The 17,921-nt window shown below is 47.4% G+C and overlaps 1 protein-coding gene across 2 annotated transcripts in view; it reads right to left on the reverse strand.

The window, feature by feature from the left end:
• Window positions 1-789: 789 nt before the first annotated feature.
• LOC146355962 (uncharacterized) overlaps window positions 790-17,921 on the reverse strand; it is a 29,891-nt gene continuing 12,759 nt past the window's right edge. For both annotated transcript variants that reach the window (XM_084830832.1, XM_084830831.1), the window contains 6 exons: window positions 13,520-14,410; window positions 11,461-11,569; window positions 9,692-9,768; window positions 8,425-8,551; window positions 6,163-6,243; window positions 790-2,933 (listed from right to left, as the gene is read on the reverse strand). In XM_084830832.1, coding sequence (XP_084686958.1) covers window positions 2,080-2,933; window positions 6,163-6,243; window positions 8,425-8,551; window positions 9,692-9,768; window positions 11,461-11,569; window positions 13,520-14,215 — 1,944 coding nt within the window. In that variant the 5' untranslated portion in view covers window positions 14,216-14,410 and the 3' untranslated portion in view covers window positions 790-2,079. The remainder of the gene's footprint in view (window positions 2,934-6,162; window positions 6,244-8,424; window positions 8,552-9,691; window positions 9,769-11,460; window positions 11,570-13,519; window positions 14,411-17,921) is intronic.

Genomic DNA, 17,921 nt, shown 5'->3' on the forward strand with positions numbered 1-17,921 from the left:
TAATGCTAGATGTAAACAAATTGGAAAGGGTTATAGGAAGACAACTAAGGTGCTCAGTGGTATGGAAAACAAGTCCTGTGGGGACAGGATATATTTAGCCTAGGGAAGAGAAGACAGAATGGGGACATGACAGCCCTCTTCAAAGACCTGAAGTGCTACTGTCAGAGATAGCAAAGAGGGCAAAGATTTGTTTTCTGCTGCCCCAGGGGGGCAGGACTAAGTCTAAGGAACTTAAATTACAGGAGGGGAGCTTTTGCTTGAACATTAGGAGAAATGTCTTGAAGGTAAGAAGAATTAAATAATGGAACCAATGACTTAGATGGTTGGTGAGCAAACCCTTGCTGGATCTCTTGAGTCAAAGGCTGGGATACCTTACTTCTCCATTTCTCGTGGGTGAGGTTTTTTTTTAACTAGATGGCCTACTTGACCCCTCTCCAAGTCTATTCTTCTATCGGAAGTGGTTCATACATCCTTCTTCATCACTTGATGACTGCAGATTCAAGTGATGGCTTGTGCATGTGTCAACAGCCACAGATGGAATGCCACAAACAGTTCCTATTATGTCAAAAGCACTATTCTGTGGAGTTTGTTTGCACGTTTAACTGTGAGCCATTGAGCGGAGAGCCACAAAGCAAAAAGAAATTAAAGGGGCAGAGCACATGTGAACCAAAATGTAAGGTGCTTTCACAATGATCTGAGTTTCTCAGCATTAGTCTGCTCTCTGACTACTGGGGTGAAGAAGTTAATGTCATTTGCAAGTTGTTCTTAAATGTCGACCGTTTGCTTGTTTTGCCCATTCTTGTGTTTCGATCCTGTTGTGGGGTTTACTGCATTTTGGGTTGGGGGCAAAAAGTTCTTCAACATGCCCAGATGGTTCTCCCTCCACCTTCTAATATGTTACTGAATTTATATACATTTCTGCAAATGACAAAGTCAAATTGTCTTCCGAATCTCATAGCGAAGTATTGCTAGCAAAATCAAAGATGCCCTATTGACCCTACAAAGGGCGCTAGTCAGGTCAAGAACGTTTATTTGTTTATTTATAAAAGTCTTAGCAGGCGTGTTTTCTCCTTTTCCAAAACTTCTCAAAGCCACATAGAAAAAGTGTAAAAACCAGCACAATTTAAAAATTTAAGTGAAAATAAAAACAAGAATTAAAACACAGGCCCACACACTCTCACACACACCCCCATACAATAATATTAGTCAATTATCAAACAGAATATGAGAAGGAATAGATATAAGAAACAGAACAACAAACTTAAAAAATGTTTCTAGGTGAAATCTTGCATGTCGTATCGCTGCTTCAGCCCCGTTGGGAGTAGGTGGGATTTTAGCAGTATTGCTGAGTGTGGAATTGCAAACTTTATGAATAAAAAATGCTTACCAGCTGGCAACAAGTATGCAGTCAGGAGTTGGACAGTGTTGGCTTCAGTGGATGGTGAGTACAGGTATTTGCTGGAGCCCCAATAATAATACGCGATCTAATGATACTCCTCAGGATAGCCCTGCAAAGTAGGGCTATTGCCCCCTATGCTGCCCCACATCTCATCTCCTTTGCGATTTCTCACTTTGTTTGAACCTACAAAGCCAGTTGCTACCTCCTAATGGCAGGGATTGAACCTGGGATCTTATTCACAGACAGCATGTGTCCCCTTGCCATGGAATTACAGACGCTCCCTGGAAGGGGAAATGGAGAATTCCCTGCTTACATGACCCACCTTTTCTACAGGAAGGGAGTCCCACTGAGTGTGTCTTCTCTGAGAGTCTATAAAATTTGGGAAGCAAAATTAGGATCAGCTCTTGAGCTCGGCCTCTGAACATTGTTGCTGAGAACATGACCATTGTTTGGGTTTACAAAAGGGTTGTATCCATTTCAAACACAATACACCAGCCTTACCCAACCTGGTGCCCTCCAGATGTTCTGGACGACAACTCCCAGAATTCCTGACCATTGCCCATGCTGGCTGGGCTGATGGGAGTTGTAGTCCAAAACTTCTGGAGGGCCCTAGGTTGGGGAAGGCTGCAATACACAAAGGGCAGCATCTCTTTTAGAAAGAGAGAGTGCAGCAATAACTCTCACGATATTAATAAGGCCTTTCCCCCCATGTGGATTTTCTCATGTCTGTTCAGTATGGCTCGCTGGGTGAAGTTTTCCCCGCACTCGTGGCATTCGTATGGCTTCTCTCCCGTGTGAATTCTCTGATGTCTGAGCAGGACCTCTTTTTGATTGAAGCTCTTTCCACACTCGTGGCATTCGTAAGGCTTCTCTCCCGTATGGATCTTCTGATGTCTCACCAACGAATCCCTCCGGCAGAATTTTTTTCCACACTCGGGGCACTCGTACGGCTTCTTTCCCGTGTGGATTTTCTCGTGCCTAATCAAGCTCTCCCTCTGGCTGAAGCATTTCCCGCACTGAGAACATTCATGCGGTTTCTCTCCCGTGTGCGTTCCTCTGTGTCTAATGAAGCCTTCTCTCCAGTTGAAGCTCTCCCCGCACTCAGAGCATTGATATACTTTGGGTCTCACATGGATTCTCTGATGTTTGGCAAGGTAATTCTTTTTCTGGAAGCGTTTCCCACACACGAGGCATTCGTAAGGGGTCACTCCAGAATGAACAAGCTGATTTGCAACCAGTCCCGATTTGCATCGGTACCATTTCCCACCCTTGGAGTGCAAAAACCTATTCACCCGTGTGTGCCTGGCAGTGTCTTTAATTGCCGTGTGGCTTTCTGCAATCTCCGTGCATTCATTCCATCCCTCCATTGGCTTCTTCCCCTGTTGCCTGTCAGATTCGCATCTTTGTTCATGAATCTCAGCCACCAAAGAAGCCTTCCCTTGGGATATTTCCAGTGACATGCTGTATATTTCCTCTGGTTCTTGATTTCCTTGCTGAGAATCTTCCTTCTTGATTTTAAGGGGCTCCTCATCACCTGCAGGCAGAGAGAGAGAGAGAGGAGAGAGAGACAGAGAGAGAGAATCTAGATATATTCTCTGTGTCAGACTGACAGAGGAAAAAGGAGAAAGAGAAGAGCAAACCCTCCTGACCACTGGGGGACACCAGAGGGGGTGGGGGAAATTATATGAATTGGACATCTACTAGACAAGCGGGATCTGTAACAAAATGTTGCAGTGTAAAGCGGTCCTGCCCTGTTCTTTGTTCCAGTCAGTCACCCACATCTGCCTCTGTGATACTCCAATCTATTCCCCCTCCCATCTCTTGTTACTTTCCTCTCACCCCCACAGTCAGTAGACTGTGGCTACTGAGCACGCTCAGGCCACATTGGGCTCTTTGAGAGGGATTTCTTCCTTTTAGGTTCTTTTTTCTCTAAAGGGTTTTTTTTTTTTGGTACTTCTGAAAAACCTGGGGTCCCCCAAGCCTGCTGGTGCCTCCATGTTGTGTGTGTGTGTGTGTGTGTGTGTGTGTGTGTTCGCGCGCGTGTTGTTGTTTTGGCTATATAATCAATGGCACAGCCTGAGCAGACATAGAGGGACTGACGTGGTTTGTATGATCAAAATGAGCCACAACGGCTTTTTTAAGCCACCGTGGCTTATTTAAGCCTTGGTGCGTGCACGGCGCAATTTCCATAATCACCGCACATGTGCAGCTTGTCATGTTGTCCATACCCAGGCGGCATGGGCTGTTGGAAGGGAAAAAACCCATGGGTTATTGGTAGGGATGTACGAAAGTCACTTACCTGTAACGAAATTTGATTCGCGGTGGGGGGGAGGCGCTTCGTCCCTCCCCCCGAAATTCTGGCCGGGGGGGGAGGCGCTCTGTCCCTCCACCCCCGAATCCTGGCCGGCCGAGCTGCAAATGGCGGCGGCCATAGCCGCCGCCGTTTGTGTCCCTGCAGTCAGCCGTGATAGGCTACGTAAATGTTTACGTAGTCTATCACGGCTGAGTAAAAAAACCCACACAAACGCACGTACGCAAATGGCGGCGCCCGTGGGCGCCGCCATTTGCATTCCTTATTTTGGCACGTCTAGTCTACGTAAACATTTACGTAGACTACGGCGAAAATAAGGGGAACGCAAATAGCACAGACGCTACGCTATTTGCGTTCCCCTTATTTTCGCCATAGTCTACGTAAATGTTTACGTAGACTAGACATGCCAAAATAAGGAATGCAAATGGCGGCGCCCATGGGCGCCGCCATTTGCGTACGCGCGGTTTTTTGTTTTTTGTTTTACTCAGCCGTGATAGGCTACATAAACATTTGCGTAGCCTATCACGGTATTTTTTAAAAATCTAGCCGTGATAGGCTACGTACATCTTTACAATTTTGTTGTTGTTGTTTTACTGGAAATGGCGGTGGTGGCAGCCGGTCGGAAGACCGGCCGCCGCAGCCGCCGAACCACTGCTGGAGCCACCGCTGCCAGGAGGATTCGCCCAAGGTAAGTCCCGTCCCAGGGAGGGGGCGGGGGGGGGAGACCGTTTCGCCAACAATTTTGGGGGGCCGAATGCGCTGGCATTCGGCCTCCCCGAGATTCATGGCGAAATTCTCTGACATCCCTAGTTATTGGTCGTTCCCCACACCAGCAAGTCATGCTGCCTGAGTTCCGACAACGCGACAAGCCATGCCTGGGCGGTGATGATGGAAATGACGCCCCGCATGCGCCAAGATTTAAAGTAAGCCACGGTGGCTTATTTTGCTTGTGCGAACCAGCCCAATGACTTAGACCCCCAGGTCTGGTTTTAAGGGCTGGCAACCCCGGCCTCAGGCAGCAGTCTTGGGGGATGCCTCTCATGGGCTGTCTATTCAACGCTCAAAGTTGAAACAAATATTATGGTTTTAATTATGTGTTTTATTGTTGTATGCCGCCTTGGCAGGGCCCCTGCCCTGAAAGGCTGCCAATAAATATTTTAAATAAATAAATAGGGGCAGATCCAGATTTCAGCTGGATCAACTCTGCTGGCAGAAATGGAGTTTTCCTCCCCTCACTGTTCGCACAGCAGCCCCTCCAGCGCCCTGAAAATGTCACACAGAAAGTCAGCAGGGCCCTGCTCAATGCGATGAGTTGTGGTGTGAGGAGGAGGGGATCCCTTAAAATTGGGTGGAGGGATCTTCTGCCACCAGAGCCCTTCCTCTTGTGGAAGGCGGATCCTGGATTCAACCCCAAGTAAAAAGCAATGACATGAACAAATAGAGATTTACAGGACCTAGCACGCGGATTTGTCACCTATGGCCACACGATTTGTGTGGAGATCATACATCAAAGTCATGAAATGGGCTACAAACCCAGTTTTAAAGAACGAGGTATTCAAAAGTTGAATGAATTTGGGTGGCACCATTTGGTCTTGGCCCAGCCATGCCAGACCCTTCAGCTGCCTCCCATGTAGGAGGAGGCCTAACGCATGCAGCAGAATGAACTACACTACTTCAGATGGGGGTGGGGGGGAAAGGGGGATGCCATTTTTTAAAAATGCTCCCCTATGTTAAAAAGAGAGATAGTGTGATACAGTAGTTAGAGTGTCGGACTAGGACTAGGGAAACTCAGGTTCAAAACCCCTTCAGCCATGAAGCTGTGAAGATGTCGTTGACCAATCATTATCCCTCAGCTGCCCTACCTCACAGGGTTCTTGTGAGGATAGGATAGGGAAGGGGAGAGAACCTTGTATGTATGCCACCTTGAGCTCCTTGAAAGTAAAGTGATTGGGAATAATAATAATAATAATAATAATAATAATAATAATAAAATAGCTTAGAAAACCAGCATAGTGGGCTAGGGAACTTCTCTTTCAGGTTTTCTTCCTGCAGGAAGGCTGTCTGTTTGACACAGAGGGCCATTCTAATATGGTATTCCCCTATCAGCAGTCAGAAATGGTACAGTCTGCACTACCCCTCCTTCTGCTGCATAGTTCACCAGGTCTGAAGGAAGCACCCATCTGGGTGTGGCCAACTCAGTGAGCCTTTCCCTCCCAATCAGCACCCAGGGCAGCGGCACATGAGAAAACAGGGGCAATAAGGGGCAGGTGGTTTTCCACACTGACAGCATGCTGCCTACCTCTCAGGGTTGTTGTGGGGATAGGAGGGAGAGGGGGAGAGAGCCATGTATGCCAGCTTGCATGGGTCCCTGGCCTGGCGTACACCCCTTTGTAACCCCCACCCCACCCCAGAAAGCCCCCCATACTGGATATGTTGCCTGGAAATGCTTTACCATCCTCAGAATCCTGGATGAAAACCATTTCTCCTTGCTCCATCTGGGATATAGCCTCAGGTTTAGGAATCACAAATCCTCCTTAAGTGTAGGAGAGAAAGAAAGAAACAGGGAATCAGGAGGAAAGAGGCACTGATGGAACTTTTGGGGGCAAAGAATATTGATGGATTCCAACCTAACCCCACATTAATTAATTAATTAATTAATTAATATATTTCTTGGCCACCTTTTAAGGCAGAAGCCCTCCCAAGCTGGCTTACAGCAATAAAATACATTAAAGCAGTTAAAATATTAAAAGTGATAAAAAATAAAAACAGTGAAAACAATAAAAGCCAACAATGAAACCAACAACAATGTTAACAGCATTAATGGCAACATTTGAGGCTGGCAGGGGGGAGGTTTAAGATGAAATGGTAACAGAACTTTAACAAGTGGGTTCTGCAACAATATGTTGCAGTATAGAGTGACCCTGGTCTGAGTTTCACCCAGCCAGCCATGCCCTCTTCAAAGATATTCCATTCCATTCCCTCTTTCCCGACCCTGACTCCGGTTTTCTTAGTTTTCCCCCCTCTGCAACAGTCACCCAGTATTCCATGCCCACCCACTGAGCATGTTCAGTCCTCACTGGGGTTTCCCGCTTAAAGGTTTTTTTTTTTCCTGAACGTTTTTTGTATTTACACATGGATGGTGCCATTTTGGCTCCATAAGGATTCATGTTCAGAGAACTGAGATCACTATTAGGATGTAGGATTAAGGCGTCGCTGATTTCTTTTTCTCTCTTGATGAACTGTCTAGCTAATAATGGATAAACTGATCAAGCAATTGACTTGAAACATATTTACAGCTCAATCCTAGGCATGTAAGTAGAGTTGCCACATTAAACATATCCGAAGGGCTGCCAAGGCAGAAGATGGCACAGACTTGTTTATTTAGGGTGCACTTGTAGGCGTGTTTAGACGTGTTTAGTCCCATCCTACTCTAGAATTCTGTGATTCTACATGGTAAAACCTCACCAGAGGTGTTTTAAAAAAAAACCAAAATGTAGGGAATACATTTTCTTAATTAGGGCTGCAACGTCCAGTCAATTAAGGTGCAATCCTATGTGTGTTTAGACAGAAAAAAATCCTACAACTCCCAGCATGCCCCAGCCAGCATGACTGGCTGGGGCATGCTGGAAATTGTAGGACTTTTTAATGTCTAAACACGCATAGGATTGCACTCTTAATCGATTAGATAGCAGATTTTAAAAACTGCCCTTGGAGGATCTGCTCAGCTAACTTCTGTTATTGGGTGGATGAACAATTTTGGGGAGCATCTTATTGTCCTGCTGTGCTCCCGCACCAGTAGGAGCGATTGTTCATGCAATGGGGCACTGGCAGTTCCAAAAATGAACCCGGGAACCGGCAGAAATGCTTATTTCCAGATTGGGACAGGTCAGCAGAGCTCCCTTTTGGGAACTCCGCTGACCTTTCCCCTGGGCACAGTAGGATACTGCCCATAATAAATAAATACATTAAATTAAATTAATTTGTAGTAATAATAATAACTGCCATCTTAAATAAGAGGCATTCCTTCTGTGTGAGAGTAGGGGGAATACTTCTTCTACATTGACAAAGGTGTGCATCATCTCAAATAATTGCCATCTTAAATAAGAGGCATTCCTTCGGTGTGAAAGTAGGGGGAATACCTCTTCTACTTTCACACATGTGTGCATCATCTCAAGATAAAGTATGTTCTTATTTTTCCCCCAGAACTATTCTTCCTCTTATATGCAAATATAATCAATTAATTAATCAAATAATCTCCTGTGATTCCTTGACTAACTGTGCAATCCTATAGACATTTACTCAAAAGTAAATCCCACTGAATTCAATGGGTTGAATTCAACTTCCCCAGGGAAGGTGGTATGAAATCCCTGCCTCAGATTATTTTAATCAGGTGACAAGCCTAGAAATAACTTTAATGACAACAAGAAGAAAAAAACTTCCACTAATTGTCAGAAGGCATGCTCCCTGTATGTGAGATGGCTCTCATCCATAAACACGTTCAAGCTCCATCAGTATTTAGGAAATATATTGACAGTGATTCCAACCAAACACGATGAACTTCTTCGGCTGCCTGTCATGCGTATTACTTGGAAGGAAAGCCAGTTTCACCCAGGAGGAAAATCTCTGTGCTAGGTGAAATGTATTTTTCCACAAATAAACCAACTATCCTACTGAATAGACTCTCGACTCCTAAAGGCTCAAATAACATACTTACCCAAAGAGCTGATATCCTCGGAGTTCTCCTGCATGACTTCCCAATGCATAGTTCCTTGCATGCGGTTTAACACAGCCCACTCGGCGTTGTCCAAAGATACAGTCACGTCGTTCAAATTTACATTCCCCTGAAACAGTAAAACACGCCCCCCCCCCCATACAGATCTTGTTATCTGGACCCAGTTTTAAATATAATACATCATGGATTGGGAACCTCAAGCCCAGGGGCTGAATGGCTGGGGTATGCTGGGTGTTGTAGCCCCTTTTCCTGTCTAAACATGCATAGGATTGCACCTTTAAGCTAGAATATGCTGGTATTTTTTGCTCCATCCCTTTGGCCTCGCCCTCTTGCCTGCAGCCCTGCCCACCACTGAAATGTGGCCCCTGAGAGCTTCTCCAAAGCTGAATTTGGCCCTCAGACTAAAAGAGGTTCCCCACCCCTGTACTAAATAAAGAAAATTAAAATTAAGGTTTACCTATTGTGCTGAACAAATGGGATATGCAACAAAATGTTGTAGCGTGGAAGTGCTCCTGTTCACTGTTCCAGTGAGTCAGCCAGCCCTCCTCCATGACACTCCGTTCCACTCCCTCTCCCCACAACAGTCAGTCAGAATTTTGTGGCTGAGCATACTCAGTCTTTATTGGGCTGTTTGGGGGGTTTCCTCCCCTTAGGTTTTCTTTTCCAAAGTTTTGTGGGTTTTTTTGTATTTCTGCAAACCTCAGGATTTCCCTAAATCTGCTAATACCCCACTTTTTTGTACGGGTGTTGCCATTTTAACTACATAAGCATCGGCACTCACCTCTGGACATCAGAAATGGAGGGAATGATAATAACCGTCATGTAATTTTGGTGACGGTTTCACCCTGTGTTACCCTTGCTCTCTCTTCTTTCCTCTTCTTTGACTGAATCTTGATAGAGAAATTTTTTATTCCACAGATACATTACATAGAGCTGATGATCTCAAAGTAGCCTTGAGTGCCTCTATTTGAGGCAGAAAGGTGGGATAAATGGTTTGGGAGTAAGTAATTTGAATGACCAGCTGCACCCATATAAGCCTGCCTGGATCTTAAGACTGACCTCTGAGGCCCTGCTCACAGGCCCATGGTCAAGATACATCCGACTGGCAGTTACTAGATACAGGGCCTTTTCAGTGGTTTCCCTGAATCTTTGGAACTCTCTCTTTCACTCCAGTGTTCTGTGTTTTAAACAGATTCCAGAGCTGTGCATCATAACTGTACTGAACAGCCTCCACCAGAACCTTACGTACCTCAGTAAGCCCAGCTTCAGCCATTTCTTCAGGAGGAGGCACCAAACTGGGATGACTTGGGGACATTATTCTATTGGCTGTGAAGGAGGGAGGAGGAGATTTCAGGAGAAGGATTAATGATCTATATTCATCCACAAAACTGATCCCCTGTCCCATAAACACAAAATATCACTTTGATATCCAAAAATGTCTCTTCTTACAAAATCATCCTCTTCTCAATACCATCTGGACCAGGGAAGGAGGGCAATAAACAGTTAATTCACTCTCATATCATATTATCGTCACCTCACCATCCCCCAAGGAGCTCAGGGTGACATATGTGGCCCATCTTCCCTTTCGTCTTCAAAACAGCCCTGTGAGGTAGATTAGGCCGAGAGATAGTGACTGGCCCAAAGTCACTGGGATTTGAACCTGGGCTTTCCCAGTCCAAGCCCAACACTCTAGCCCAGGTGTGGGAAATCTTAGTCCCATGGGCCAAATCTGGCCCCCCTGGCAGTGAGGCTGGTGGCTCGATGCCAGTGGGGTGGTGAATCTGCTCCGGGTTTCAGTCAGAACTCTAAAGGAGCTATCCAGCTCCTATAGAGTTCCGACTGAAACCTGGAGCAGATTTACCACCCCACTGACATTGAGCCACCAGCCTCCACTGCCTCCTGTGGTCCCAATCTGATCCATCTGGGATTCCCCAGATGGCCATGCCCCCTTTCCCTGGCCACACCCTTCCCCCTGGACCGCTGATCATTTGCTGTTTTTCCTGTTTTTCCATGGGGTTTTTCCCATTCTAAATGTAACAGAATTCTACCAGTAACAGAATTCAAAATGGAATTTGGCCCTCAGGCTGAGAGAGGTTCCCCATCCACTCTGTAGCCGCTGCCCCTCAGTGGGGAACATGTGACCCATTTGGTCCATGGTCTAATTTCATGCAGCCCTAGTGTCACCTTGCTCTCCAGACTGCTCCTCTGGGAATCGCTTCCTGTTCCGCTGTGTGCACGAGAGGTAGAAAAGGGATGGAGTGGCACAGGGAGAAAGAGAAATCCTGCAAACTCCACCCATTATTGCCTCTGGCTCCACCCACTATTGGCTGTGACCCTCCAACTGATTTTTCCTGTGGGTCAACTGACTTAATTGCTACACCATACTGGCTTGTATTGCCCACAAACACTCATTATTGAATTCAATAAGCAAGCAAGGTAAGCAGAAATCAGAACAGCCAGTGGCCTATGAGGGAGGTTCCCCTAAATCTTATACCATACTTGTTTTATTAAAATGGGTTATAGACACCTCTCTCACAAGACTGCTAACTCAGGCCTACAGCAGGTGTTGGTACCATATGAAGTTCGTTAACATGGGTTATATACAGCTCTTTGGCAGGGCTCCTAACCCAGGCCTACAACAGATGTGGGTACATCAACAGCTTTATTAACATGGGTTTTATACAGCTTGCTGGCAGGGCTCCTAACTCAGCCTGCAGCAGATGTTGGTTACATAACAGGTTTTGCCAGAAAATATTAGAAAGTTGCAGAGGATTCTGGGAAGCACACACTCCATGCAGAAAGCCAGCCAAGCTTATTCGGCTTCACCATTGCCTCATGTGAGTTCAGAGCACCCCCACCCCCATCACCCCCACTGGCTGTGCATGGCAGGGGAAGACTGGCAGGAATAGGGAAAGCTTTTTGGCCATTACTGATCTTCTAACTAAGAACCCCCTGATAAGCTTCCAAGGAATCCGAGGAGTTTCTGAAGTCCAGCATGCTGGGCCAATGACTCCTCACCTAGTAAACACAGATCCCCATCAGCTTTCTCCTTGGCTTCTGGATAGATTTCCCTCTGAAGTGCCCCCTCTCCTTCTGAAGGACTCACGGACGCTTCCTCCAACGGCACCTGAAAAGAGCAGTGAAGATCCTACTCAGAAGAGAGACAGAAGACAGAAACGGAGCATCACAGGGCTTTAGAGCTGGGGTGGGCAACACACGGACCACCAAACGCATGTGGCACACACTGCCCCCCCCAGTGTGGCCTCAATTCGGTGGTAGCAGAAATTGGTTGGGGTGTGTGTGCTAAATTTAACCCTTTTAGCACTCCGAAACCCTGATTTTGGGGGATTAAAAACAACCGTGCTGCCCGTGGACTGCCCAATACCTCACAGAGTACAGCCGGCTGCGGGGCGGGAATCCGGGGGGGCCCCAAAAATGACCTCCCACACTTGCCCACCCTTGCTTTACAGCATCAGTGTACTGCTGTCCCAGAAGGGAGGATTAGATCTAAGGGGCTTAAGCTATAGGAAGGGAGATTCATGCCTCTCCTGGGCATGGCTACGTTCATCAACTAAGGCCCTCCTCCAGGTACCTGCTCCAAGGAAGGCTCAGAAGATGGCAACAAGGGAAAGGGCTTCTCAGTGGTGGCCCCTCAATTATGGAATTATCTCCCCAACGAGGCCCGCATGGTGCCAACATTGTTATTTTTTCCGCACCAGGTTAAGACCTTCCTCTTCTCTCGGGCGTTTGGCAGCATATGATGAGGTTTTATCAGGTCCTGGATTCTTCTTATTGTTGATTGTTTAGATAAATGTGTGTCTGGGTGTGTGCTGCTTGTTCATATGTTTGCATGTAGATGGTTTTTATACTATGTACAATGTATTTTTAAGGTTTTTAATCTTTGTAAGCCTCCCAGAGAGCTTCGGCTATTGGGCAGGATAGAAAGGCAATAAATGAGTGAATGAACGAATGAACTTTGGGAAAATCTCCTCGATGAGAAGGCTGGATGGCTATCTATCAGGGATGCTGTCATGCAGGGATAGGCCACCTGGTGCCCCTCCAGGTGTTTTGGACTACAACTCCCATCAGCCCCAGACAGCCTGGCCAATGGTCAGGGATTATGGGATTCATAGTCCAAAGCATTGGGAGGGCACTGGGTTGCCTATCACTGCTGTCGTTGCAAGATTATTGCTTTGAGCAGGGGGTTGCGCTGGATGAACCCCACAGGTCCTTCCAGAAATAAAATTCTGTGATGAGCTCCGAAAAAAGGGAGGGAGGGAGGGAGGGAGGGAGGGAGGGGAATTGTGTGCCTGTGAAGGCAGAAGAGAGGCGCCCAAGACCTCCCAGGGCACTCCTGATCTCCTAACAATGTTTAGGAGCTGGGGAATGAAGTGCCTGTTTGGGGCCAAATTATCATTCCCCTCTCTTGAGCTTCTGTAATCCCATCCGGATGCCCATCCGCCACCAAACTCAGAGGCTGATAGGCATCCTATGCAGAGTGGGAGGAACACGGAGGCCGCCTTTGCCTCCGTGCTTCTCCCGCTTTGCGTATCTGCTAGATGGGTGTTTTTGCCTGTCTAGACAGCGCTCCGCAGAGGGGGAGGGAGGAGGCTGGGGAGGGTTGGGGATAGCATGGATCCCCGCTCCCCCAGTCCCCTCCCCTCCCTGCCCACAGAACCGCCCCCTTTTCCTCTTCTCTGAGGTTGCTTTTCTGACCAACTGCAGCTGGCACAGTTCTCTCCACGTCGGCTGCGAGCAGGAGGGGGCGGGAAGTTCGGACTCCTGAGTCCAAAGTCGGAGGGCTATGGCCCCCCAGATGCTCTCAAGGGGCCATGGGATTGCTCCCTCTGGGTGGGGGCAGATGGATCAAACCAAATACATTGAGTGACACTGGAGAAGGACAGTGGCCCAGAAGACTCGTTGGGGCAGGAAACAGCTCTCGGTTTCTTGCCTTCTTGGTTAAATGATGCAGGTATTTGTAGAAGTTCATATTGGGCAGCTGTGGGTCAGGTGCTCTGCCTCATCTCCCCTGCCCTGGTGAAGGTAATCCCTGGGGACAAAATACTTAAAATCTCACCTGCCATTCCCAAGTCTTGGCCTCCTGGGGACTTATGAGAAACTCGTCTGCCACCATTTGGGTGCCGGTCTCCGGGTCCCACAACCTGATCCTACTCTGGATTTCCTCGGGCAAGATGGCCAGGAACTGCTCCAGGATCAGCAGCTCCAGGATCTGCTCCTTGGTGTGCCTCTCCGGCTTCAGCCACTGGTGGCAAAGCTCCCGGAGCTGTCCATAAATCCTCCGTGGGTCCTCGACCTCCTGGTAGCGGAATTGCCTGAAGTGCTGGCGCAGCGTCTCCATGCGGCTGGCTTCTCCTTGAAAGATGGCGGCCTTCACTTTCCCATAGTCCTCCCTGTCTCTAGCTTCTAAGCTGCTAAAGGCCTGCTTGGCTTCCCCACTCAGTGCTGGCAGGAGCCGGGCCACCCACTCTTCTAAAGGCCATTGGCAGGCTTCTGCCACTTGCTCAAAAGATGCCAGAAAGGCCTTGGTGTCGTCCCAAGGCTCAAGTTTTGACAGCGGTGGGCTTCCCCATCCTGACCAATGGCAATCCAATGCCTTCAAGAACTCTTGACATTGGGCCATCCACTGCTGTGGCAAACTGGCACTGGGTTGCTGTTTACCGTTTTGAGGTGCTGCCCGCCTAGGCAGTTCCTTCAAGCACGTCCCCTTAATGACGTGTGGGACTTTCCCTGTGGCTTCTAACCTCTCCTCCATTTTGAATTTTGGATCTCTGCTTTCTGCTTTAGAATGGGAGATTTGGTGACCCTCCTGCGTTGAACCTTGATGGGTATTTTTTGCTCTGTGGCTACCAACAAGTCAGTTCAAGTGGCAGACCCTACAACATTTTGCCTGGCCTTTCTCCAAGAGTGTCCCCCAGTGGAATTCCTGAAAGGTGAGCAGGATTGGTCCCTGCAGGAAAGAGAAAGACAGAACAGAACACCAGAGAACATAAAGAAAGGTACAATCATTGTCGAGAAGAAAATGTTTAGTGGGGGATAAAGCCAAGTTGTTTTACTCAGCAGGGTGTAGATGAGCCCTGAAATCCAGACATTTTAAAGAATGTTTTAATTAATTAATCTTAGAATTTACATATTATTTATTCCATCCTTATCCGCTGCTTCTTAGGACAATAGGTATTCTTCGGTACTTAGAGCAACACAGACATAATTTATTCTTTCCTTTTTTGTTCCTTTTCCTTGACTTTCGTTATCTCTGCTGGATGCCCAATTTTTTATAGTCAATATTGTTACCATCTTTTGTTTCTTTAGTTTGTATTATTGTCATGTCATTTTTAATATATATTTTAATATATGTATATACACACACACACACATATACACACACTGGGTTGGGGGGGCCTTGCCTGAAAAACAGCATTAAAAGCAACAACGTTAATGTCACACAACAACATCATTCTCTTCCTCACCTTACTACAAAACAACCCTCTCAGGTTAGGCAGCGTGACAGTGGGCTGGTTTGCACAATCGAACAGCCCACCGTGGCTTATTAAAGCCACGGTGAACTGTGACACAGGTGGGCAGCCATTTTAAATATTCGGGCCACAAGCGCAGCCTGTCATGTCAACCAAACCCGGAGGGGGTGGGTTGTATGTGGGTTAAACAATCCTTGCGTAATTCATAGCCTGTTTTAGGGCTATATGAGGGCTGTTTAATCCTTGCACAACCCACCCCTGTCGGGTGAGGCTTGAATACCTCCATCATACCTGAGGGCAGCAGACTAGCTTAGGGGAACAGGGCAGACTAGCTGAGGGGACACAAACCACTGTGGCTTAAATAAGCCACAGTGGGCTGCGGTGATCATGTCAACCAGGTCAGAGAGTGGTCCAAGATCACCCATTGGGCTTCATGGTTGTGTGGGGATTTCAACCAAGATCTCCCCCACTCTAATTACAACGATCCTGTAAGGTGGGCAACCAAAGAGACTATCGGTCCCTCCCAGGACCCCTCAAAATCTGTACTAATTCAGCTAGATGTGTCTACATTTCTAAGAACGTTCAAACCCATGTGCTATTTGTACTGCGACCCCGGTGGTTGTTTGTGCAAAAGTCAGATGTGAAACTTTCCCACCAGCATGTGGGAAACAAGACTGGCCCAAAATATTTTGCTGCCTGAGGTGGACAAGATTCCACCTCCCTGGGCCATTCCACTTCCAGCTGGATTGGCTGTTAAATCTGACTTCAACACTGCCAATAGGACACCATACCTGAGGGCAGCAGACTAGCTTAGGGGGCTCAGGGAGAATAGCAAGAGGGCTGCTGACATCACCGCTGCCTCAGTCCTGAGGCGGCAGGCTTACTCTGCTGAATGGTAGGGCCGGCCCTGTGTCTAACACTTATGTCATAGCATGGTCTGAAGGCATATGCTGGAGTCACCTTGCTGAAGGCAAGCAGATCTGGGGCTGGTCTGTGCCTGGATGCGGGAACCTCTGTGAGTTCCATGATGGAAGACAGACAGGATAGAAATGTGCTACCTGAATAGGTATTATCGTATACTGGTACTGAGGGACATTTTTCTCCCTCTCTAACAAAAGAGAAGCTGACTGACGGCAGGCTCAGGATACACCGAAAAAAGAAAAGTATCATGCAACGCATAATTAACTGTATTATTTTAGTCCCTGCAATGTGGTTTGACCTATACCTGGTATTGTATTTTATGCTGTGTTGGCACATTTATTAGTTTTAGATTGTTGATTTTATTGCAGTTTTATTTGTTGTTATTATTATTATTACATCTTAAATTGTAAAATGCCTTATTTTGTTAAATGCCTTATTTTATGGGGCATTTAATAGATTACATTAATTAATAAAGCATAATAGAATTTACTACCACACAGCACATGGCAATGGCAAGTAGCTGAAAAGATTGTTAAAAACCACGAGGTTTGGACACGTGCCTGAGGCTGAGGGACAGGTTTATCCGCAGCTATTCACCGTAACTGCTACCTGGAAGCTCCGTGTTTGGAGGCAGCGTCTCCCTGGGTGAGGAAGAGGGATCACATTGATGCCCCTGGTTGAGGCCTTCCTGGAAGCAGCTGGCTAAACGTTGCCGGAAACAGGAGGGGGAGGAGAGACATGATAGGGGTCTACAAAATTATGCATGGTGTGGAGAATGTGGGTAGGGAGAAGATTTTCTCCCTCTCTCAAAATACTAGAACCCAAAGGGGTCACCCCATGAAGCTGACTGGTGGGAGATTCAGGGCAGATAAAAGGGAGGCCTTCTTCACACGGCGCAGAGTCAAACTACGGCATTCACTGCCAAAAGGTGCAGTGATAGCCGCCAATTTAGATGGCTTTAAAAGGGGGTAAAAAGCGCTCCTGGACACAACAGCCACCTGGGCTTCCCCAATTAGCTCAGAGTCCAGGAGGACTCCCAGACTGCGCACTTGGTCTTTCAGGGGGAGTGCAACCCCATCTACGACCAGTTGTAAACCTCCATCCGAAGTAGTTGGTTTCCCAACCCACAGTACCTCTGTCTTGTCTGGATTAAGTTTCAGCTTGTCCACCCTCATCCATCCCAAAACAGTCTCCAGACACTGGTTCAAGAGTTCCAGCCTCCCTGGGATGTGCAGATGGAAATGAGAGCTTTGCTGAGTATCATCCGCATACTGATGACATTTCAGCCCAAACCTCCTGATGACTTCCCCCAGCAGTTTCATGTAGATGTTAAAAAGCATGGGGGACAAGACAGAGTCTTGCAGCACCCCACAGGCTAATAGTCATGGGGTGGAACCGAAGTCCCCCAGCACTACCTTCTGAGACCGCTCCTCCAGAAAGGACCGGAACCACTTTAAAACTGTGCCTCCCAAGCCCAATCCAGATAAAGGATCCAGAAGGTTACCATGATCGATGGTATCGAAAGCCACTGAGAGGTCTAGAAGAACCTACACGGTTGAACTCCCCCCATCCATTCCCTGGCATAAGTCATCAACCAGGGCGACCAAGGCTGTTTCTGTCCCATAACCAGGCCTGAAACCTGACTGGAATGGGCCTAAATAATCAGTTTCAGCCAAAACGGCTTGGGATTGAGGCCACCACATGCTCTAGCACCTTGCCCAAGAATGGCAAATTTGACACAAGGTGGTAATTATCTGGAACCACAGAATCTAAATTCGGATTCTTCAGCAAGGGCCTCACCACAGCTGCTTTCAAAGCTGTGGGGACCTCGCCATCCCTCAAGGAGGCATTTACCACCTCAGAGGTCCAGATATCTGGCCCAACTCTGGCAGATTTCACAAGCCAGGATGGGCAAGGATCTAAAGGGAAGTAGTAGGCCTCAGTCCTCCAAGCAGTTTGTCCACATCCTCAGGTTGCACAAGCTAAAAGGTATCCATAACACGACCAGATGGTGCACCAGCCCCGTCCATATCAGACTCTGTCAAAGCAACGGCATCCAAGTCAGCA

Source organism: Heloderma suspectum, chromosome 2, assembly GCF_057233095.1.
Source record: "Heloderma suspectum isolate Gila_16-S chromosome 2, 16-S_ref, whole genome shotgun sequence".
NCBI classification, from domain to species: Eukaryota; Metazoa; Chordata; class Lepidosauria; order Squamata; family Helodermatidae; genus Heloderma; species Heloderma suspectum.